Source organism: Manihot esculenta, chromosome 7 (assembly GCF_001659605.2).
Source record: "Manihot esculenta cultivar AM560-2 chromosome 7, M.esculenta_v8, whole genome shotgun sequence".
NCBI classification, from domain to species: domain Eukaryota; kingdom Viridiplantae; phylum Streptophyta; class Magnoliopsida; order Malpighiales; family Euphorbiaceae; genus Manihot; species Manihot esculenta.
The window spans coordinates 29921347-29945516 of NC_035167.2; the positions used below are offsets into that span (position 1 = coordinate 29921347).

At 29.0% G+C, this 24170-nt stretch overlaps 1 protein-coding gene and 1 pseudogene across 7 annotated transcripts; one reads left to right on the forward strand and one right to left on the reverse strand.

Annotated features, from left to right (window-relative positions):
* Window positions 1-10511: 10511 nt before the first annotated feature.
* On the reverse strand, window positions 10512-13247 carry LOC110619041 (annotated as a pseudogene).
* Window positions 13248-13881: 634 nt separating this feature from the next.
* LOC110619357 (amino acid transporter AVT1C) lies at window positions 13882-22758 on the forward strand. 7 transcript variants are annotated; one of them, XM_021762754.2, is made up of 13 exons: window positions 13885-14263; window positions 14716-14807; window positions 14887-15119; window positions 15373-15692; window positions 16553-16767; window positions 17116-17139; window positions 19795-19975; window positions 20227-20446; window positions 20533-20668; window positions 21657-21822; window positions 21938-21981; window positions 22062-22124; window positions 22441-22758. In XM_021762754.2, exons 3-13 carry the CDS (start codon window positions 14929-14931, stop codon window positions 22537-22539), a joined length of 1659 nt encoding a protein of 552 aa, XP_021618446.1. In that variant the 5' UTR covers window positions 13885-14263; window positions 14716-14807; window positions 14887-14928; the 3' UTR covers window positions 22540-22758. The 7 variants fall into 7 exon arrangements, with proteins under 7 accessions (XP_043814265.1, XP_021618449.1, XP_021618446.1 ...); XM_021762751.2 differs by having other exon boundaries at window positions 14891-15119; XM_021762753.2 differs by having other exon boundaries at window positions 14904-15119.
* The last annotated feature ends 1412 nt before the right edge of the window (window positions 22759-24170 follow it).

Sequence of the window (24170 nt, forward strand, 5' to 3'; positions counted from 1 at the left end):
GAGATTTTTAATATTAATTTTTGGTGGGTACGATCCTATTTACCTTATACATAATATTCACCTTATATATAATTTATATTTGTTGAAATTGAATATGTTATTTTTTGTGATTTCGATACCCATCATTGTCTAGATTTTTTTTTACTTTAGGTTTTCACCTAAAATACTGTTATTGTTTAATTGTTTTTGTTAAAAAATGGTGACCGAAGACCTATGCATTTATATTTTCAAAAACAAAAATGACTATTACCCTTAGAACGTATGATTAATAAGAGGGTTTTCAATTGATTGTGCAATCATTATAGACCAATCATATACTTTGAGGATCATTAAATCTATTGTTAGTGATATATCTACTTTCGTATAAAACTCATCTTTTGACCTCTATTAAATAATTTGAAAAATGCAGGCAATTATAATTGAGTGAAGCATGTCTTGCATGGTTATATAGATAATTGTATAAGGCGATACATCCATCAGCTTTAAGGCGATACATAAATCAATTGTCTAATGTTTTAGTCGATGTTCATATTCAAGTATGAGAATGGGAAAAAATCACAACATTAGCGCCCACGCTCTCAAACAAAGAACTACATAATGACAACCCTCTTAATTGCACATTTGTAATATTCATATGAAACATTCTTCATAATTTTTCCTCTTAATTAAATATTTAATCCTCTTAATTAAAGATTTAATTATATATTGTGTAGGTAGAGCAATGCAAGATAAATAAATGAGATAGTTATTCTTGTTTTTGTTGAGCTAAAATATAGTTGGATTGGCTATTATTTGAGTAAGAAATTAAAATAAATTTAATATATAATTTTGAAGTGATTTACAAATAATAATTAAATGTTAATTTCAAGTCATTTGAAAGCCATATGCTAAAACTCTAATTGAGTCATTTCCCGATTTCCCGATTATTTTTCCGAGTACGGTCGGTAAAAATGAGCAATTTGGAGAGTTATTGTGCCTTTTATATACTTCCATGGAGTAGTAGAAGAGAGTATTCAGTCGATTCAATTTCGAATCAAAATTAAAAAATTAATTTAATAAAAAATAACAATCAAAACCGAACCGAAATTGATAAGGAGCAATTAGTCTTGGACTTTATAGCAGATTTGGACCGAGTCTAATTGTTGTTGCCGGCGTCCGATAGAGATCCACGATAATTTTTCGGAAAGGAAATTTCGAGACATATGACTTTCAAAATTATGATGAGAACCACGGGCCTGTCACAAAGTTCAAGGCGAAAATTCAACTATTTTAGGGGTCAATTTTGCATTTTAATTATTTTTTGGATATTTTTATAATTTTATATATTATATTTTTTTCTATTATAAATAGACTTTTTTGACTATTTGAAACTCACTTTTCAATATTTGAAAATTTTCAATAAGACTTTTCGGTTTTTAACCTATCATTTTTTTTTATATCGTCTTAACCAAATGATATTTTGGTTAAATAAAGTCTAATCAATCCTTTATCACACTGAGATGTGCAAACATCTCTATCAAGACGATCTTGAATGTGTGCTCTACCTCCAAAATAGCTATTCTAAGTATATTTTTGACCTTGATATCAAAATCCATCCGTTCCATTTGATTGAGAAAAGCTTGGAAAGAGGAAATTTTAGCTTGGTAATATTGTCTCTCCACTCTTTTCATTCAAATGCATAGAAGTATTGAATTCTACGATAATAAATATTGGTCTTTGAGGCAACTTATTTTCATTAACTTGTTTTCGTACAAATGCATAGAAGTATTGAAATATACGATAATAATATATTGGTCTTTGAGGCAACTTGTTAAGGGGTGGAGTTTTGAAATTAGTATGCTTAATCATTTTTTTTTCATATAAAGGAAGTTGATATAATAAAAAATAAAAGGCTATTCAAAACTAAACTGGGATCACCCGAGAGAATTTAACCCCTCGAATATCCCAATAAATAAACTCAATAATAGAAGTTGGAGGAGAACTAAATTACTTTAAGTGTATCATGTTTTCTATGGCAAGGTTGGCCAAACTCACGATAACAATGTTTCACCTCAACCCACTAATACTGAAAAATCATCTCACAATACTGGGATATCAAACTTAAGAAGCATGCCTTAATTCTTTTAACTGTGGGACGTAATAAACCCAGGTTGTTAAATTTGTCTCAATTTGCACTTGTCGACTATCATATGCCCAAGCCATGCGCAATCCATACAATAAAGCAGTCAACTCAGCTTGCAATGAATTACAAAATTTCAGCCTGACTGCAAATCCATTTACCTAGAAATCTCTGTTATCACATAAAATGCCACCACCACCTGCATAATTTGGATTACCCCTAGAAGTTCCATGAGTATTTAATTTCATCCAACCCTCTAAAGGAGGACTTCATGATACCAATATAACTTTATGACTCTTAACAACACAACTCTTATCACAAATAGTATCATTCAAACACAAAAAACTCTTGATTTGACAAAATTTATTGTCCAAAAATAAGACCGAACCATTAAAAACCCAATCATTTCTCCACTTCCACAACAGCCATAAAATTACACATAAGACTTATGCATAAAATTACACATAAGGCTTATGCAAAGGAAGATATCAAACTTGGTCACATACATAAATTTGATACAGCTAGCAGTTAATCCCTTACCGGCCTAGAATACAAAAAACGCAAGGAATCTGATTCCCATATTAAACTCCATACATCTTTGGTCTCAGAATAATCCTTGAAAATATAGTTTATGTCCTCCACAACCCTAACACACAATGGACACATTGGATTTGCTGTAAAACCTCTTGTATTTCACAATTAGTCATTAACTTGCCAAGTTGCATAAGCCATAGAAAGGAACAAATTTTCTAAGCAACCTTAACTTTTCAAATACAACCCCATACCTTGTCCGTCTGAGCAAGTTTCCCAACTCTTTGCATGTGAAAAGTAGACTTTATAGAAAATTGGCTAAAGGAAGTGTCTTTCCATGCCAGTTGATCATGATCCTCTAAACATGGACTTACCACCATAGCTTCTAACCGTAAATAGAGAGAGTGAGAAAGAAAATGATTAATCAACTCCTAATTTCATGACATACCTTACCACATTTGTGAGACCGATGCGTGGAACAAAGAATATGGAAGTGCAGCAAATGCATGCATAATCAAAGAAGAATCCCCAGCCATATATCCATCTAAAAGCTCGTTAGATGACTATTCCCTACCCCTCCACATATGTTCTTTGTAATAACAAACTCTTACTACTCACAATTTTCCTCCAAATGACTCATGCGTTGGGTCATGGTACAATGCCTGCCAACCCAACACCATAAGTAACATATTTACTACGTAAGATTTTGACCCAAAGAGTATAATCCTCATTTATCATGCGTCACCCTAACTTCACAAGAGAAGCAATATTCATTTCCCAACAAGTTCTAATCTCCCACAATAATTAAATAAACAACAATTAAATCCTAGTCACAAAAAAGTTTAAAATTATAAATAAAAACATGAATATAAAAGTAATTATAACTATTAATATTAAAATTAAAATAGTCATTATAGGAGATACATAAACCTCTAACCTGTCTTATATGATCAATACGATACTATAAAAATATATTTTAACTCATATTTTTTCTGTGATAAATTATTAGGAGGTTATTTGGAACCTAATAATTTTATGAGAATAACCTTATTTAGGGGATGGCGGCCATTCCCGACCGACTTCCAACATCACTGAGAGATTAGCATTATTGTGCAAAATTATAAAACAATAATTTTTAGTATTATAGAATTAAATAGTAAATTTTTAAAAAAATTACTGAAATTAAAAAAAAACTAAAATTACTCATTATAGAAGGTTGGTGGATGATGTAGACCCATAAACCCGTAAACTATTGTTTAGGATGGATTCAGGTTATCCATCATTGACTGGTCACTACATTCACTGGATCTGATTAGATCTTGATGATTCAATTATGAAAGCGTGATCTGGAGTATAGTCACATCTATCCACCAGTGATGTGGCGATAAGCACATAAATATAATAATTTATTTGGATAAAAACACATCGCCTCTCTTCATCAGGACAAATTCAAACAGCAAACGTGTCACGTGCGATCTTTTGATTTTGCTCATCACCGTTTGGCTAAAATGATTCATTCTTTTGACGTGTACTTCAGAGATTCTGTGTAGTCAGATTGGATAAGTCCCATTCGATTATTATATGGAAAGCTAACTTATAATTTAGTTAAGATCTATACATTATTTTTATATTTAAAAAATTAATTTTTAAATTTTTTAAAAATTAATTTTTAATTTTTTTTAAAAAATAATATATTAGTCCTTATCATGAAAAAATACAGTTAAATAACAATTATTGTATTATTCTAGTAATTGATTTGTTGTACATATTTAAGTTATGGAAATTAAATTATTAAAATGTATGAAATTATAATGACTAAATTTTAAAAAGAAGAAATAAAGCTTACTATTAGAGACTAATTTGTTGATTTTAAAATTACAAAAAATAAAAATTCTGACTTCTAAACGTATAAAAATTAATACACTTAAAGGTTTAGTTTAATGGTAAGTGTATTTGAGTAAATCTGAAATATTTCAGATTTTCTACTTTCTCAATCTTCAATTCTCGTTTTAAAATATATATATATATAAGGATTAGTGTAGATTCCACTCAATTTTAAATCAGAAATTTTAATCAATAAAATTTGATTAAGATAATATTCAGAAAATAAAAGAGTAGAGGTTAAAATTTCTTATTAAATTTTTAAAAATTGAAAAATGTCTTAAACAGGTAAGAAAATAGTTATTTATGATAGCAAAAATCTTAATATAAAAAATTATGAAAAAATTTAAAAAATAATTAAAATATAAAATTAACTCTTAAATGATGAAATTTTCGTCTCGAATTTTATGACCAGACCTGTGACTCTCGTTACTCTTTTGAAAGTCGTGCATCTCGAAATTTTCTTTCTGAAAAGTTATCGTGAGCCTTCAACGGATGTCAACAGCAGAAGTTAGACCTAGTTCAAATTTGCCGTAAAATCCAAAATTAATTGCTCCGCATCATTCCCTTCTACTTGTAAAGAACTCGACCTCGAGTTGTCGCAACAGGGTAATACTGAAATAGATCTGCTATATTAAATGTCTTGAAAATTTTTATATCATCTGGGAGGTCAATCATTAATCTTCTGAATGATCCAGAATGGACCAATCTTCTTTGGGTTAAACTTTTTCTATCATTTACCATGTTTCTTGTGCAAATACATTATAACTTGATCGCCAACATTGAAAGATTTGAAACATTTATGTTTATCAGCTGCAGCTTTATACTTGTTATTGGCTTCCGTAAGACATTGTTGTATCTATTTAAAAACGTCCACATGCCAATTTGTCAAGTTGGTTGCTGCAATACTATTATGAAAACCTATAGGAAGGGAAATAAAATCAACTGTATGCGCAGAAAATTTCATGTATACAACTGCAAAATGGTGATATATTTGTAGAGCTGTGGACAAAACCGTTGTAAGCAATTTCTATTTGGGCAAGAATAAGATACCAAGCAGTTTTCTTATTACTGTAGATGTAGCGCAAGAAATTACTAAGAGTACAGTTCACCACTTCAGTTTGATCATCAGTTTGTAGATGAACAACACTATTGTATCGAAGTTAAGTTCCAGTTCTATAAAGTCACCTAAAAATAAGCTAGAAACTTTATATCTCTGTTAGAAGTGATAGTCTTAGAAATGTTATGTAAACGAACGATCTCTTGAAAAAATAGCTTTGTAATATGAGAAGTACCATTAGTTTTTTTACAAGAAATGAAATGCACTATTTTGTAGAACCCGTCAACAAAAAAAATGGAATCAGATCCACATCGAGTACGTGGAAGGCCAAGAATAAAATTTATAGACAAGTCCTCCCAAGGATATTATGGAATATGCAATGGAGTGTATAAACCCGTATTTTATAAATGATCTTTCTGAATTTGACAAACTGAGCACTTCTGGACCATCCGATTTGTATCTTTTTTTAATTGTGGCAAATAAAAACGCTCTTGTAAACTAGCAATAGTCTTATCATATCTCAAATGACCACTCAAACCTCCTCTATAGACCTTTCGAATTAATTTTTCCTAAAAAAAAAATAAAGAATGCATAACCTGTTCTTCTTAAAAAGAAATTTATCATGTATTAAAAATCCACCAGCAAGCTGGCGATCCTGAATCTTCGCCAATATATTAATAAAATCATCAGCATGCAAATCTTCCGAATCTTCGCCCATATATATTAAATATAAAATAATTTTTTTTTAAATATATTATTATTATATACATATATATTAAAAAAATAAATTTTATTTATAACAATTTTAAATCGCTGCAGAGAAAACTCTAAAATATAATAAGACAGATTGCATTTATTTATAGCAAGTACTATACATCGGAGCATATGTATGTATGTTAGATTGATTTCATTTTAACCAATTAAATTATGTAAATTTGATTCTTTAACCCTTCATTTTGTCGTAATTCATTTTAAAAGAAAATAAATTATATAAATTTATTTACAATAATAAATTAAAAATTTTAAATTAAAAAAATTTCATTACAGATAAAAAAATTATTATAAAAAATAATTAATTAAATTATTTATAAATTTTAATTAAATTTTTGTGAAATTCTTAATTTTAAATAAAGATTAACCCTCTTTTTGAGATGAATAATTTTATAAAAAAGAATTTAAATGAATTTTTGTATATATGATAAAAGATTTTTAAGTTAAAAAATTTTAAATTTTTTTATTTTAAATAAAATTTTATAAAAAAATTATTGAATTGAATTTTTATAAAATCTTTAAATTTAAACGAAGATATGTGATTTCTTTATTACTAAATAAATCATGTAGAAATAATTTATTTCAGCACATAAGGCTGTAACAAGTTAAATGCTAGAATCATTTCTTTAAAAATTGAATTATATAATATTGTATTGTGGACTAATTTTTTTAGGAGTCTTCTTCAAGCCACTCAATTTTAATTTTTTTATTATTAAATATATAATTTAATTTTCTCATTCTAATCTTTTCATTATTAATTTTTAATATTTAATTTTTATAAAAATATAATTCTTAAATTTTATAAAAAATAATTATTTAAGTATAAAAAATTAATAAAAATAATATCAGCTTATTTTTATTAAAAAAATAAAAATATAAATTGTGTATTTTATATTTACATGCAAAAATTAAATAATTATATTTTTATAAAGATCATTTATTAAAGATTAATTATTATGCTAACTATTTTTTATATAAAAATTAAACATCAAATTATATATTTAGCTTTCTTAAAATTCCTTCACATTCAATCTCAATATTACTAAAGTCTTTCTTTTCATATCAATATAAATAACAATTATTTTTCTCCCATCTCCTCTCTCCTAATATAAATAATAATTTTTTATTATTTTATTAATGTGACTATAAATATTTAATTTTATTATATTTATTTAATATTATTGTTGATTTTAATATTATTAATTATTATAAGCCCCTGCTATGAAAAACAATTAAAAACTTTTATCTAATTAAATATTATTTAATATTAATTTTTAAAATAAAAAATAATAAAATGAATATAAGCAATATCAAATTCATCATCTTTTCTTTTTCTTTTTTTAATTTATATCCTTTATTTGCAGAAAATACAATATATTTGTACAAAATATTTTCTATGAAAAATATTTTTAATTTTTAATTATTTGATTGTAATGTAAAAAAAAAGGAATATACTACTGTTGACAAAATTTTTAAATTTTAAATTATTATAAAAAATAAAAATTTAATTATAATTTTTTATTAATAAATAATTAATAATTATATTATAAATATATTAAATGATCGATAAATAAGTTGATATTTTATTTTAGTGATTATTTTTATAATAATTTAATTGATAAATTTTATTTGTTGTATTTTTATTTTTTATTAATAAAAAATTTTATAAAATATTTCAAGTAATATGTGACAAATATAACTAACTTCACAAAGCATGAGTAACTTCTCGTGGAAATGTGGATGGGCATTAAAAAAAAAAAAAAGTCATAGGGTAGGGAAGTGGGAGCACTTGCATCGACTTCTCCATTATATCCTTTTGAATATATTTAAAAAAAAATCATATGATAATTTGAGTAGGCCCCACTTTTAAAGTTAAATATATTTAAATATGTGCTTCAATAATTATATTCCTATTTAATATTATCCACTTATTCCCATAAAAATTACATTTATTAAATCAAAATTAGTAATATAATTTAATTATACAGTTAAATCTTAACATGATTTGTCAAATATTTTCAAATTATGAAATATTATTCTAATTATTTTTTTTTCATTCAATCATATCCATTAAAAATTTATGTGCTAATGGATCAATTTGCACAATAAATTCTGATAAATTTTAAATTTGATTATTCAACAAAAACTCGACTAAGGCTTAATTAGAATTTAAGTGCCAGTGGCTAGCAGTCATCGAATATTAGTTTTGAAAATAAAATTAATAATAAATATAATAAAGTTAATAACTATGATAAAGTTATAGTTTTAATGAAAATTATAAATAAATTAAACAAAATTTAAATTTTGATTGATAAAAATATACAAAAATTTTAAAACTTTTACAAATTTGGCTAACCATACCAAAATTTACACTTTTGAATTTTAACACTAAAAAAAAATTGACATATCTTTGTAATTAGGCCTTTTTTTTTTATCTCTATTATTTTTTCTATTTAATTAAATGTAATGTAATGTTGTACAATATTTTTCATATTATATTGTAATTTTCACTTTTTGGTTTTTACTTATAAATCAATTACACGCATAGAATTCAATTAGAAATAAATTTCACTATTCCATATCAATTTAAAATGTAGAATTTAGTTAAATTTTATTTAATTTGGCATAATTTTATAATTAAAATTCATTTCTTACTTTCTAAATTATCCTCAATAATAAATTTATAATTTGTTTATTTATTAAAAACGTGCGTATATCTAACAAATCAATAGAAATTAACAAAAAATTCTTCTCAAAAAATAAATATAAATATTAATTAGTTAATTAATAATATATCTAACAAAACGTGCGCTAATTGATAAAATGCTCTCTTATCTAAGATGAAAATGAAAAAAGGAAAAGAGAAAGCAGGGATTGAGGAAGGTTTGTATTATAAATGTGAATATCGACATTGTGAAGTCCTGACTAATTAGATTAGGTATTAACTGAGGCACGTCGTATTGAAAAATATTTGATTTAGTTAAATTTAAAACTAAATTGAAATTATTAATTTTTTAAATATTTAGCGACCAATAAATTACTTAAAAAATATCACCGATAAATTATAAAATTGATCGCTAAATATAGTTCAATACTCTTTGACGAACATATAGCTTAATCATCGCTAAATTAATAGTTGATATTTAGAAACTATTCCCCTCAACATTCAGTATTTCAATACTTTTTTGACACATTTTTTTATTGTTTACAAATTTATAAGTGCAATCTTTAATATATATACCTTCTTTATTATGACTTTTCATTATTCTTTATATTATGTTGTGCAATAATATTATTAATTATTTGTGGTGTGTTAAAAAGATATAATTAATTTATTAATTTAAAAATATTTTATATTTTCTACCATTAATTTATATTAGTGTGTGATTTTATGTTAATACTAGAGTAATATTTATTTATATTTTTGTTGTTATTTTATATTTAATAATTAATTTAATATTTATTTTGCATCGAATGCTTCTACTTTAAATCACTGTATAAACAAATTATGACTACCTACTATTCAAATTACTGTTATATCGAATAAGTTTTAAAATAATTATTATTTTAAAATTATAGACACTAAATAGTTATATTTTAAATTATAAATATTAATTAAAAATAAATAAATTTTTCTTATTTTATTTATAATAATAACTTAAATAAATGAAATTATTAAATGATTGACGGTTTAAAAAGACAAGTTACTATTTAATGTGTTTTAAAAATAAAAAAATTAATTAATAAATTTTCTTACATAAATAATGCCATCGTTATATATATATTTTCTAATATTGCTATACTACTTCCTCTAAAAATATTTTTATTTTCTATTAAACTAACTTTACAGGCACTCACAAGTTTAGTCTAGTGGTAAGTATATTTGAGTAAATTTGAGATGTTTTATATTCTATTAATTAATTAATATTTTCGTCTCTCTATTTTTATGACTCAACATTTAAGTCACTCACATCCTCTTCCGTCCAAATTCATAAATTTTTCGTAAAAACATGACCGTTTGGTCAAAGAATTTAGAACGGAGATAAGATTTTTTATCAAAAATATCCTTAATAAACTTAATAAAATCACTCTCAATGTAAAATCTCTCGATTCTTCTTCTCCCTCGTTTCTTTTCTTTTGGGCCATTCTTTATTTAGTATTCGGCTTGAAAGATGAATAGGCACATATTCCAGGATTTTGTTCAAACTACACCGCATCTTCCTTCGGCAACCCATGCTTCTACTCCTTCACCATCCTTGGTGTCTATAAAAATGGCAACCTTATAAAGTTTCAAGGCAGTGACTACCCAACTGGGCTTTTCCCACCCAAAATCAACCTCATATAATGGTTGTTTGCACCAACTACTGAAAGAAAATGGCAACCTTATAAAGTTTTAAGGCAGTGACTACCCAAATGGGCTTTCCCCACCCAAAATCAACCTCATATAATGGTTGTTTGCACCAACTACTGAAAGAAAATGTAGGGTATTCGCCGAACTCCCGGCCTATTTTGCTCGGTCGCTGCATGTACTCACCATCACTATGGATCTTTTTCACATAGTCATTATTTACCTTCCCTATTGACTCGTGAAGCTTTCTTGCTAAACCATTATAGTCTGGCAGTTCCTCATCATTCTTGGAACAATAAGCCAATGCTACTTCATACATGTTTCCAATTGCTAGCTTTGGTAGCTGTGGATTCATTCTTTTTCGCATACCCACCGGGCATGGATGCAATACTTGTCCTTTTTTTTTTTTTTGATTTCAGCTATCACAGCCTTCCAAATGAGGGCTGCTATAGCCTCAAATCGTGTTGGAGGATTCAAACACGGTCTACTGGCTATTTCTTTTCTCAGGGCAGCTAACTTCGAGCAATCAAACACGAACTTTTTCACCATAATGTTTCTTAAGTTCTTTTTGCGAGACTCACAGAACGAGAAACCTTGCAAGTCTAGTGGAGGGAAAAGCGAGGTGCAATCAAAGGTCACACCTTTAATATCGTTACCGGAACCCCTGGCAATTGCAGCTCAATAATTGCTAAAAGGAGAATCAACGACAGAAAAGAAAAGAGAAAATACCAGGAAGAAGAAGAATGGAATGGAGGGATTTCAAGTTTATTAAGGTCATTTTTTGTAAAATAAATTTTTATTTTTTATTTTTTATTTTAAATTTTTTTATTAAATAATTATTTTTTATGAAAGGATTATGAATTCGGATGGAAAAATAAATAAAAAATTTAAATATTGAATTGTTAAAATAAAAGAATAAAAGTGTTAATTAGGTTAAAGTGTAGAGATTAAAAAATAATTTTTTTAATAATAATAATAATAATAATAATAAATTTGTAACTTAAATAATTAATTCTAAATCTGATTTTAGAGGTTTAATTGTGATAAGTTTTTTTTTTTGAGAATTGTGATACGTTTAAATAAGTGAAAGAAAATATAAAAAAATATTGAAATTAGTGAAAAAAATTGATGTGTTAATAGGAGTTTTTAATATTTTAAAATGATGAAAATATAATATAAAATAAGAATTTTAAAAATGATTCCATTTTTATTCTGCATTTTTTATTTTATTATAATATATATATATATATATATATTATTTTAGTAACAGCAATTTATTGTAAGTAGCCGTTACTCGTCGTCACTAATCTACAGGGTGGATTGTAGCCCAAAATTGAGATGTACAGATGGCCACGTCTAGCTATGAGTTGCCTTGCTGAGGTAATCCACCAGAACACCTCAACCTGTTATAAAAAGCCTACTTTTAGTGGGAACATGATGATATGAACTTAAAACTGATTTGATGCACTCTCTCTGTTTTTTTCTTTTTAAGGAATTTAATATTTAGTTGCAGATATGAAGAAATTTATTAATTAATTTATTAATTTTAAAAAATATATTAAAATATTTTTAAATTTTTAAAAAATGTATTAATTAATTTTTTTTAATTTTAATGGTTAAATGCTTTATAATTGATTTTCTCTAATATAAAAAAAATCAATTAATGAATTCTTTAATTTTATATAGATATTTAATAATTAACTTTTTAATATTGAGAATTATTTTTTTATAATTTTTAACAGTTTAAATTAATTAATAAATTTTTTAAAATTTTAAATATATTTTAATATATTTTTTAAAATTAAATGACTAATTAATAAATTTTTTTATATATTAAAGAGATGATTAAATAATGATTTTTACACATGACTAGAAATAGATATATCGATTAATCTGCAAAAGAAAAAATATGATATGGTTAGCGTTCGTTGACAGTAATTTTGACACTTAAATCAATCAATTAATGAAATAGGCGAATATAATGAATCGCTTTTTGATTAAAATGAGTGTATTGAAATATATATTTTAAATTCGATATATATTTATTTTTATATCGTAATTCTGTTGGATATTCAACTGGTATAGACCAATAAACAAAATTCCATGTTTATAAATGCAGTGAAAATTTATTTAGATTACATTTACTAACAATAACTTTTTATGAACACTCAGCCCGTTAAAGTAAAAATGAATTTTGATAAAACATAGAGTGTTACGGTATTCTACTCTTCTTTTTTTATGGATAAAACTCCGCAACTCTTATAAAGTAATCCAATATTAAAACGACAACTCATTATTTATTTTAAAAAATTATTATACAGCATCAATTACTTGATTTATCCATTATGAAAATAATTTTAATATTAATAGCCCTATTTTTTAAAGCATATTTTTTATATATAATAATAATAATATTATTATTATTATTATTTTGTTGGCATATAGTAATGGCTATTGGTTGTAGGTTAATGGGTTCTCCATGCTAATCCACGTTACATCTTTGACAAATCAACTAGCCTCATCACGCAAATATACATGGTCGCATGAGTTGTATCTTTCCTTTTGCCACCTTCCTTCAAAGTTTAGGATAATAAAAAAAATCAATTATTATTACAAAAATTGGATTAGGATAGATGTAATTATTTTTTATTTAAAATAATTTTTTATTATTAAATTCATTCAATTTGTTTATTATACAAATTATAAAATAAATAATTAACATACCCTTAACTTTTAAATTTTAAATAATTAACATGTAAAATATTTTATTTTTTTTAAATGAAAATTTTAAGAATAAAATTTAAAATCTCTTAAATATATTTAAATATATTTATTATTAGACTAAATCTATGAATATAATATTTTATTTTATTACATAAATAGATAGACAAATTAATAAGATGATTTATGGTCTTATTAGAGTCGCATATTCTTTCTGCTATGTATAGCGTCTTTCATTTTTTATAAAGAAATTAAATTATAAATTATTTTTTTATTTAAATATAAATAAAAATTTGAACTTTTTAACTTTTTCGATTTTTTTAATTTCTAAATAAGGAAGTATTAGAGTTTCCTTTCCTTTTACTTTTTGATAGAGTTCTATTCTTCTCCTATCCTCTAAAAAAACAAAAACCAAAACAAAAATAATACACACTTTTTTATTTTATTTTCCACCCTCTATGCTTTCCCTCTAAAAAATTAGCTGTAAGCTGCAAAATAAATAATGGTGGTGAGAGGAGAAAGAGCAGACGCACAACTTAATACATAGACGGAAAAAAAAAGAAAAAACAGAGTTTCTGGCTATTTCTTTCCCTGTTTCAAAATTACATCATTTTCTTCCTGTTTCACGAGTTCTCCAGATCCTTGAATTCCACCAAACTCTCACTTCTCGAGAAGGAAAGCTTTTAAACTCTTCTTCTTTTTCACGTTCTCGGGATTTGCAGAGATTTTACAACAGGAGATGGCAGCAGAAAGAGAGAATTTCTATCTTCCTTCCTCACTCTGTTATTAGCAATCAGCCCTCTCTGTTTGGTTGCCGAGAAATATATTTCCAGTTGTGTTTTTCTTCCCTTTTTCTCCTTTTACGTTATACGTGCGTTTTCTTTTTCTGCATTAGTGAGGAACTGCTTTAATTGTTTGTTTTTTCTTGTATTTTCCCAGTTACCAAACAAAGAGATATTAAATTGAATTATGAAGGTCCACTTTTGAATACTTCATGCATATTTCCTTCTGAAAAATCTGTGAATTCTCGCTTCCCTCTCTTTTCTTTCTTTCCTTTTATTCTTACATTTAACGGTCTTGTTATGTTTAAATCTTTACTACATTTCCATATATATATATATATATATATATATTTCTTTTTTTTCCTTGGTTGCTTGCGAATTATCCATCTTCTATCTCACTTATACGTGATCGGAATCAAATTTTTTGCAACCCATTATCGATTGTTGCCTTATAAAAGAAACCTTCCAAAACAATATTGATTTTATTTTGTTTTCTTGGCAGAAAACCTTCTGCTTCATAGCGGGATTCGTCTCCCCTGCCGTGAGTTCTTGAGTTCGAGTCCCACCCAGAGCCAATTGAAATTATTTCTTGAGGTCCTTCTTCATTTCCTAGAATTCATTTCTTGATTTTCATTCTAATATTTACCACCACAATCGTCTTTATGTATATCAGACAGATTGGTTTTGCAGGGGAATATTTGTGAGAACAGAGAAAATGAAGAATTCTGTTTCGGAACAGAGCTTTTACATAGAGAGCGATGAGGAGGAAGAACAGAAGGAGCTTAACAGAGGTGGAGAAGGTGAAGAAAACGATGAAAATCCATCAGATTCTGATAATTCTTTAGCCGATAACCGGCAGCAAAGCAAAACTGGTTCTTACAATACTACTTGGCCTCAAAGCTACAGGTTCCCCCCTCTCTCTCTTTCTCTCTCTGTTTTCACCTTTTAGAGTCTATGATTTAATTTTCTGTTTGGTAGGGACAAAGTATGAATAGCACCACAAAAGCTTTGAGGGAAAATTATGAGGGTGGGGTAAATTTAATAGGTCTAGAAAGAACAGAGTACTGTGTTCATATATTATTTAAAAAAAATGATTGAATGATTTATCAATATCTTAATTAATGGTTTCTTACCCACAATTGTTCACTGATTTGTATAGGCAGTCCATTGATCTATATAGCAGTGTACCATCTCCAAGTATTCTTCTGGGAACTCCTACACTGTCAAGATTTGGGAGTTCATTCTTATCTTCTTCCCTAACAAGAAGACACACCCCTGAAACACTCCCTTTTGCGACAGAACCTTTAATATCAAAGGCAGAAGATGAGAAGTTGCCTCAACAAAGGCGCAGTTCTCATGCTCTCCTTCCTCCAATTCCCCATAGAAGATCTTCAATTAGAAAGGGTGAGAAACCATCCCAGATTTCACATGAACTTCCCATTTCTCGCCATAGCTCCTATGGACAAGCTGTTCTTAATGGTAAGTTTGAGTTAGCAGAAATATTCATTATTACTATTTGATCTAAATCCCTCAGTTGTTTGGCTTAATAGTGCTGTAGAAAGTTTTTTGTTTGGATTCTTCAGTATTAGTAAGTTAGTACGAAATAAGTGAATGCGAGAGAATTTTTTAGAATTTTTTGTCTAGACCCGATCTGTGGATCAGACACAATATATCCGTGAGACCCACATGTAAAATAAGTGGATCTAGATAGGAGTTGTCCTATGATTGTCATTAGCGGTCATCCAACATGTGCAAGTCGTGCCACTTGCCGCATTACGATTAATACAACTTCCAAGCTTAATCCTCTTTGAGCCCTACAAAATTCAAATGTAGGGACCACATACACCAATCATGTAGAATTTAATATAATATCCTATCAATTCTAAGAAAATCATTCCTCTTGCTGCAAAATTTAGAAATGGCTGTCTGCTACATGATTCAGCAGCAAATATGACTTGCATGTTTCCAAACTGATAGAAAAACTCCTTTGTTTGTATGAATAAATACAGGACATATGAGTTGGTGCTTTTTGTCTTTTGCTCACTATTATTTTACCCAATAGATATAAAGACAATCTTGCATATATTGTTCATGAACTTTGATCTGATTTATCAGTCCCAATTGCACATGCTGCACATGAAAATGACCAACTAAACTGCAAGAATGCCTCATGCCTGTCTAATTGTTCTTGAACTTTATGCCTCTAGAAATAAATCTTTATGTTACTATAGAGTTACATTTTCACGGATCTTATTCGCTATTTGCTAATTGTAATTGATTAACTAAAATCAAGTTCATTTCATCATCTTTGAAATGGGTAATTCTGGTATAAAATACAGGCATGAATGTGCTGTGTGGAGTTGGGATCTTGTCCACTCCTTATGCTGCCAAAGAAGGAGGATGGCTTGGGCTCTCTATATTGCTCATATTTGCAGTGCTTTCCTTTTATACCGGCATGCTCTTGCGTTACTGTTTGGATAGTGAACCAGAGCTTGAAACATACCCCGACATTGGTCAAGCTGCATTTGGCACTGCTGGTCGGATTGCCATATCTGTAAGTCTAGCTCAAAATTTCAACTTCTGTGGAGACATTAAAAGATCTTAATAAAATGTTCAAACAATGCGCAATCTAAATTCTTTAGCTATTTTCAGAACATCAGTAAGTAAAAAAAATAAAGGGTGTCCCTAGTGCAGGAGGCTTCCCTCTTTTCAAGGGTCATTTTCCTTGTTACTATTCAAACCCGTGACCTTCTGTTACAAAGGGAACAGAATAGCAGAAAGAGAACAGTATTAAGAAGTGAACAAGTGATAGAGAATGAGCAACACATTGCTTCTACACCATTCACTAGTGTACAAACATGAGTAGTCACTAATCTTTTGCTTTGTTTTCTTCTTGTTGCAGATAATTTTATATGCGGAGTTATATGTAAGTACAGCTGGTGCTTTTCATATCTGACTCATCATTTGTGAATTGTGATCTCTGACCAACCAAGCATTCTTGTCTTGGAAACATTTGTATTTAATATGATTTGGTCCCAAGATTTGGACCACTTTATGTGACACAAGCACCAGAGGCCTGCCTCACATACACAGATACATTCCTTTTTGCCTGTATGATGCTGGATCAAATCACTTGCCTCTCATCTGCATGTTTGGCTCTCGTTTCCAAATGCCAATAGATTGATTGACATTTCAGTTTTAATTTTTCCTACTTCAGTTAGGAATTTTATTTTAGTTTTCATATTTAAGTTAGGACTTAGATATTTAGTTTTAGTTCTTTCCTAATTTACTTAAATTCCTGTTGTGTTTGGGGGTATCTAAATTCCTAATTAGCAGATTTATATTTTCCTAGTAAGTTTAGGACTCTAAGCTCTATAAATGCTCCTCTAATTCTATCAATGAATGAAATTTTCAGTAGACGGCTTTCTTTCTAAATACTTTGTGTGAATGGATGTTATTTTTATGCTCACAGAGAAACACATATTCACAGATAAGTGTTCGAGAAGAAAATTCTTTCTTGGAAATTCTATTACATAAAAATTGAACTTCAATGCATGGAATTGTGGAGCATTTATAAGATTTAGGTTTCTAAATAAACCAGGAATTTATATCTATTACTTTGTAATTTTAGATAAACTAAAATACAGTAGGAACTGTTAGATAAAATAGGCAATAACTAAATCTTACGTGAAATAGGAAAAACTAACATCTAAATCTAATGGAAATAGGAAATACCAAAAAATTAAATCTGCATATAAATCTTGTCAAAATGGGAATAAACAAAGAAATGAAATTGATCTTCCCACACCTGTCAGCAAGAGACACATTCTGCCCGTGTTTCTTGGCTCTGGAGCAAGCTCCGGGCGTGTTCTATCCTGCCCCAAAATATGCCTCAAGGGCAGAACAGAACACGTCCAGGGTGTGTTCCTTGCTGGCTATTGACACAATGTACGGATAAAAATGCCCCAGGCAATTTTCTCCAGCCCATACCCATTTTGATTTCCTCATCAGCAAGATTTTTAGCAGGTATTATGGTTTTAATGTTTCTTAATTCTGTTAGGATTTTTATTTTCATATTTTAATTAGAAATTAACTATTTCTTATTTTATTTAGGATTTTTAATTCTTTTCTAAATTATCTAGAATCATCATTTTGTTGAATGTTTGTAAATTTCTATTTGGTAGATGATTTATATTTCATTAGTTAGTTTAGGATTCTAAACTTACTTTCTTAATTTCATGTATTAAAATTTAGTTTACCATTGATAGTTCTCTTTCCAAAGACTCTTGCATCTTAGTTGTATTATTTCATGTTCACGGAGTAACACACACACACACACACACACACTCACAAATAAGAGTCTCTGAGAGGAAAATCTTCTGCTGAAATTTTATTCAATGAACTAAACTTTAATACATGGAATTTATGGGGCATCTATAGGGTTTAGATTTCTAAACTCACTAGGAAATTTACATCTACTGTCTAGGAATTTTATATAAATTAAAATGTAATGTAGTAGGAAAACTTTAGATTAAATAGGCAAAAGTGAATCCTAGTTGGAATTGGAAAACTTAACAACTAAACCTAATAGAAATAGGAAACATAGGAAAACTAAATAGCCCCTAAATCTTTCCAAAATAGAAATAAACATAGATCTGGAATTGATCTTCCTGCCCCTTGTCTAGCAAGAAACAGTCCCTGGTTGTGTTTCTTGGTTCTGGAACACGCCTAGGCATGTTCTGTTCTACCCAAATATATGCTTTGCATTATGACATGGTGTCAATTTGAAAGGGCAGAGCATAGCACGCCCAAGGTGTGTTCCTTGCTGGCTCTTGATAAGATGTACAGACCAAACCCACCCCCACCCCCATCAGGTGTGTTTCTCCAGCTCAGACCCATTTGATTTCCTCACTGGGGAGATTCAGATCGATTTTATAGTTTTAATGTTCCTATTTCAGTTAGGATTTTTATTTAGGGATTTTTTTAATCAGGACTTAACTATATCCTAAGTTATTTAGGACTTTAGTTCTTTCCTAATTTATTTAGGATTACTGTTTTTTTTTTTTTTTTTGGGGGGGGGGGATGTTTGTAAATTTCCCAGTCAGAGGATTTATATTTCCTGGTTAGTTTAGGACTCTGAACTCCAAAATACTACCTTATATCCATGTATTAAAGTTTAAATTTTCATTGAATAAAATTTCCAGCATAGTGTTATTTTGTGAGCTTCACCCTGTGTTTTCTAGAGGGGAATTCGGTATCACTAATCAAAATCTCTTTTATCATTATAGTTTAGTTGCTTATAACATCAAGAAATTTTGGTTGCGTAAAACCATGTATGATGTATATCAATTCTTTGAATATCTTAACATGTTGTAACTAGGGGCAAATTCAAAGGAGAATAAAGATTCACATGGTTTTGCTTCTTTTATTTAGATGGTCATGCTTGGTGAATGCTGCTACATGTTTTTCATCCATTTTTCTTTGTCTTTTCTAGTTCCAATAGTGGAGTATACTCCTGACATTTTTGAGAATTCTTCATTAGTAAGTTCTATCTGCTCATTTAAATCTTCTGCATATGCAGGCTTGTTGTGTTGAATATATAATTTTGGAGAGTGATAATTTGTCCTCCTTATTTCCAAGTGCACATTTAAGTCTGGGTGGATTGGAGCTAAATTCACACTACTGCTTTGCTATTCTGACCACCCTTGCTGTTCTTCCAACTGTTTGGCTTCGAGACCTCAGTGTGCTTAGTTTCATCTCTGGTGAGAACTCTTAGCTCAATACTAGATTCTGCATTAATATATATATATATTGAGGCCCAGGTGATCTAAATCAGAATCCTTCTGAACCCAGCTTCTATAGGTCTCATTAATCCATCTCATGTGATATTTCTGTCCACATCCTTCCAATTCTTGCTCCACAATTTCTCAGAAGCGGTGACATACTGAGTATTTTCTTTGAGACAAAAGCTAAAGCTTTTGAGATATTCTTATTCTCTGCAATTTTCTTGCAGCTGGTGGAGTTATTGCATCAGTTCTGGCGGTCATCTGCTTATTTTGGGTTGGTCTGGTTGATCATGTTGGTATTCATAGTAAAGGGACAGTACTGAACCTTGGAACTCTTCCAGTAGCTATCGGTCTCTATGGTTATTGTTATTCAGGACATGCTGTTTTCCCAAACATCTACACTTCAATGGCACAACCTAACAAATTCCCTTCGGTCCTTTTAACATGGTAAGCCAAAAAAGAAACTAAAATGTTCTCGATCTAATGGAGAATGCCAACTAATGGAGCCTGGCTTGATTTTACTATTCCTTCAGCTTTGCTATTTGTACTCTAATGTATGCTGGAGTTGCTGTTATGGGATACACCATGTTTGGAGAATCAACAGAATCTCAATTCACTCTTAACATGCCTCAAGATCTAATCGCCACAAAGATTGCTGTGTGGACTACGGTATGTTCATTAGATAAATCTCAAGTGTTTTTGAGGAATGGTGATGTTGTTAAATTTGGAGAAGATGTTGAGCATATTAGATACTAGATATTATTCATTTTATATGGGCTTATATAAATAATTAAGTTGCTTTACACATCATAATAACTAGCAAATTTAATGTTGCAACCCAACCACTAAATTCAATATTTCGTAGTTATCTACAACGATGGTATTCATTCTCAATGCACCCTCTTCAAGTGAAACCACATGGTTAGCACTTGACAATTAATTTTCATTAACCCAATACAGGCCTAATTATAGGCCTTTTTGGGCAACTGAAACTCACCACCCAAATATGCACTAATACCGTGTTAAATTTAGAGAGTTCTGAGCCCCTTCAAGTGCAAACACATGGTTAATACTTGACAACTAATTTGCATTAATCCATTGTGGACCTAATTATAGAGCCTTTATAGGCAGTCCCATAACTCGGATTTGATACCACGTTAAATTTGGAAAGTGCAAACACATGGTTAATATTTGACAACTAATTTGCATTAATCCATTATATAGGCAGTCCCATAACTCGGATTTGACAACACATTAAACTTGGAGAGAGCGTTGTGCACATTAGATATTAGTTCATTTATATGGGTTTACATAAATGGTGAGTTACTTTGCCTATCAAAATGATTAGCCAATTTGATATTGCAATCCTACCATATATATCTACCATTTCATGGTCATTTGTTTCCAATGTGGTATTCATTCTCAAAAGCTGTTCAACTGCAACCATTTTAACATCATTAGGTATTTGATGTTAAAAGTTTAAGATTTTTGGTTACTTCTATCTTACATCAAGTTTTTATCTTTTAGTAGTAAAGCTAACATGTTAGAAGTCTCTATGGGATTTGAATTGTTGCTTTTCAAGCATGTTACGAATGTTTATCTTAGTAGTATGCAGAATTGGGTGTTTAGAAACTATTTACTAATGGTTCTTCTGCAGGTAGTGAATCCATTTACCAAATATGCACTAACCATATCTCCAGTGGCAATGAGTCTTGAGGAATTGATACCATCAACCCATGTCAAGTCACACATTTATGCTATCTGCATCAGGACATCCCTGGTTATCTCTACCTTGATTGTTGGTCTCTCCATTCCTTTTTTTGGTTAGTCTCCCTTGATTTGGCTCTTACTTTTCTGTGGTTTTCTTCATTTTTTTACTGTATGAAGATTATATTTTCAATCTTGTATTCCATTTAATTGTAATCGTTTTCATATCAGGGTTGGTGATGTCTTTGATTGGATCTTTGCTCACAATGCTAGTAGTAAGTTTTCTCATTGTGTCCACTTAATAACTATTAAATACCTCAGTTGTATTATATTAACAAAGTAATTTCTATCGCAGACCTTGATACTTCCTTGTGCTTGTTTTCTGAGCATCTTAAGGGGTAAAATAACCAGATTTCAGGTATTGAAACCATCTCTACGATTTTCTATTATCAGCAATTTTTTATAAGAGCAATCTTTTAATCAGAATAGTCCATTTTTCCATAAAATGAAGTAATTTCATTGCTAAGAATTGTGCTTTTGAACTTGCAGCAACACTTGTTTTCCATTTCTTTTTTGCCTTTTTGCATTTTTAGAAGCATATAAATTCTAAGATTTTTATCATTACATACAAGTTTTCACTGTACATTTTGAAGCCTATGTCAACCAGCTATATTGGTGGCTAATATTCTTTGATTTCCAATTTCTGATATGATTTCTTCTTTCCTCTTTTGTAGGCTGCACTCTGTATTATTATCATCATAGTGGGGGTGGTATCATCAGCGTTTGGAACCTACTCGGCCCTCTCCAAAATTGTTGAGAGTTTGAGAAGATGAATTTTTGTGTTTTGTCTCCATCAGTAAAGAGTAGATCTTGATTTTGTATACTTTCCAAATTCCTGGAGGCTTTTTTTTGTTATTTATTTTTCTTTAAATTGCATCCCCAGTTCCCTTTAAAGAATTTGTAGTCTGCAATTTTGGTATGTCTATCGAGTATTATTCACAAAATTGGAAATGGTTGCCATTTAGTAATCAAAAAATTCTTACTTGCCTCTACTGTACGACTTTATTTGAATTTTTTTATTTCAAATAAAAGAATTATAAAAAAAGAAATAAATTAAATTAATTTCTTACAAAATTCTATTAGGGAAGTTTAGTATTTTATATTGATTTCCATAAACAATTGTATATTATTAATTGAAGATGTGACATCATGAACCTTATCTATGATGGAGTTAATCTCCATATACATACATACATACATACATATACATACGCATGTATTAATTTGCAGTTTGGCTTTGAGTTTGATCCATTTCAAGCATAAACATGTAACTATGAAGTATAACTGTGATGAAGACAGCATTCATCTTATTTCAGGCAAATTATACAATGCCTTCACTCACAGACATGTGGGATCTACTTCTCATAATTTATGGAAGTGTTCACCTCTATATAAGAAGGTGCATCTAATAATTTTCCATTCAAATACATTCTACTAAAAGAGATTATTAATGATGAACTTCAAGTTAATGTAATGTTAAATTATGCTCATCTTATGATTTCATCTTGCCATGCCTCTTCTTTCATTCACAGCAGAGAAAACAATAATAAAATTAAATTTTTTTTAAAAAAAATTAAGAACTTATCTTTTGACGATAGCTTGTGTGCTATTTCTGCTGCCATTCTTGCGCAACAATCATCCTCCATTATAGCAATTACAGGAGCAAGAGTCCACCCAATGCCCGTGAAAAATCCTTCCATTCTTCACGAAAAGAAGATGCCGAGGGCTAATACCTTTAGTTTTTATGGGATTGAAAGCATTAATTGCGTAAATGGAGAAAAGGGCTACGATGAGCAAATGGCAGATCCATAGAAGAAATGGACGAATCTCCAAAGGAGGATGAGTCGCAGAGTTAGCAGGACAAAGAGACGACTGAGCGATCAGCGAAAGAGTGGTGACCAAATCAAAAATAGAGGAAGAAAGTGCCGCAAAGCTGCAGGTATAATGATTGAGCACATTTGGGAATGAATCAAAGAAGAGGAAGGAAGAGTGAAAGAGTCTTAGAGAGCTCCAGAGCTCACAAACCGTTTGTGACTAACGCATGATCTTGAGCTTATTCAATTGTATAACCTAAAACACTCACTCAGTTTGATTTCTACGCTATCGCTCCTTACTTGCAAAATTTCAATTCAATTGGTTACTTTAAAATAGAAATTTTAATCCTTTGAAAGTTAAATTCTTACCGTTAAATAAAAATTATATACAATGAGCTAAATTATATTTCTAAACTATAATAGAATTATGGATAAATTATATTTTTAAATTATAATATAATTAATAGATTAATTTTTTATTTTTAAAATCGAATACTTAAATACTTCTATTTTCATTCTGTCTCAATTAAAATGCCACTTCATCTATTAATTTCTCAATTAAAATGCCACTTCATCTATTAATTTAGAAT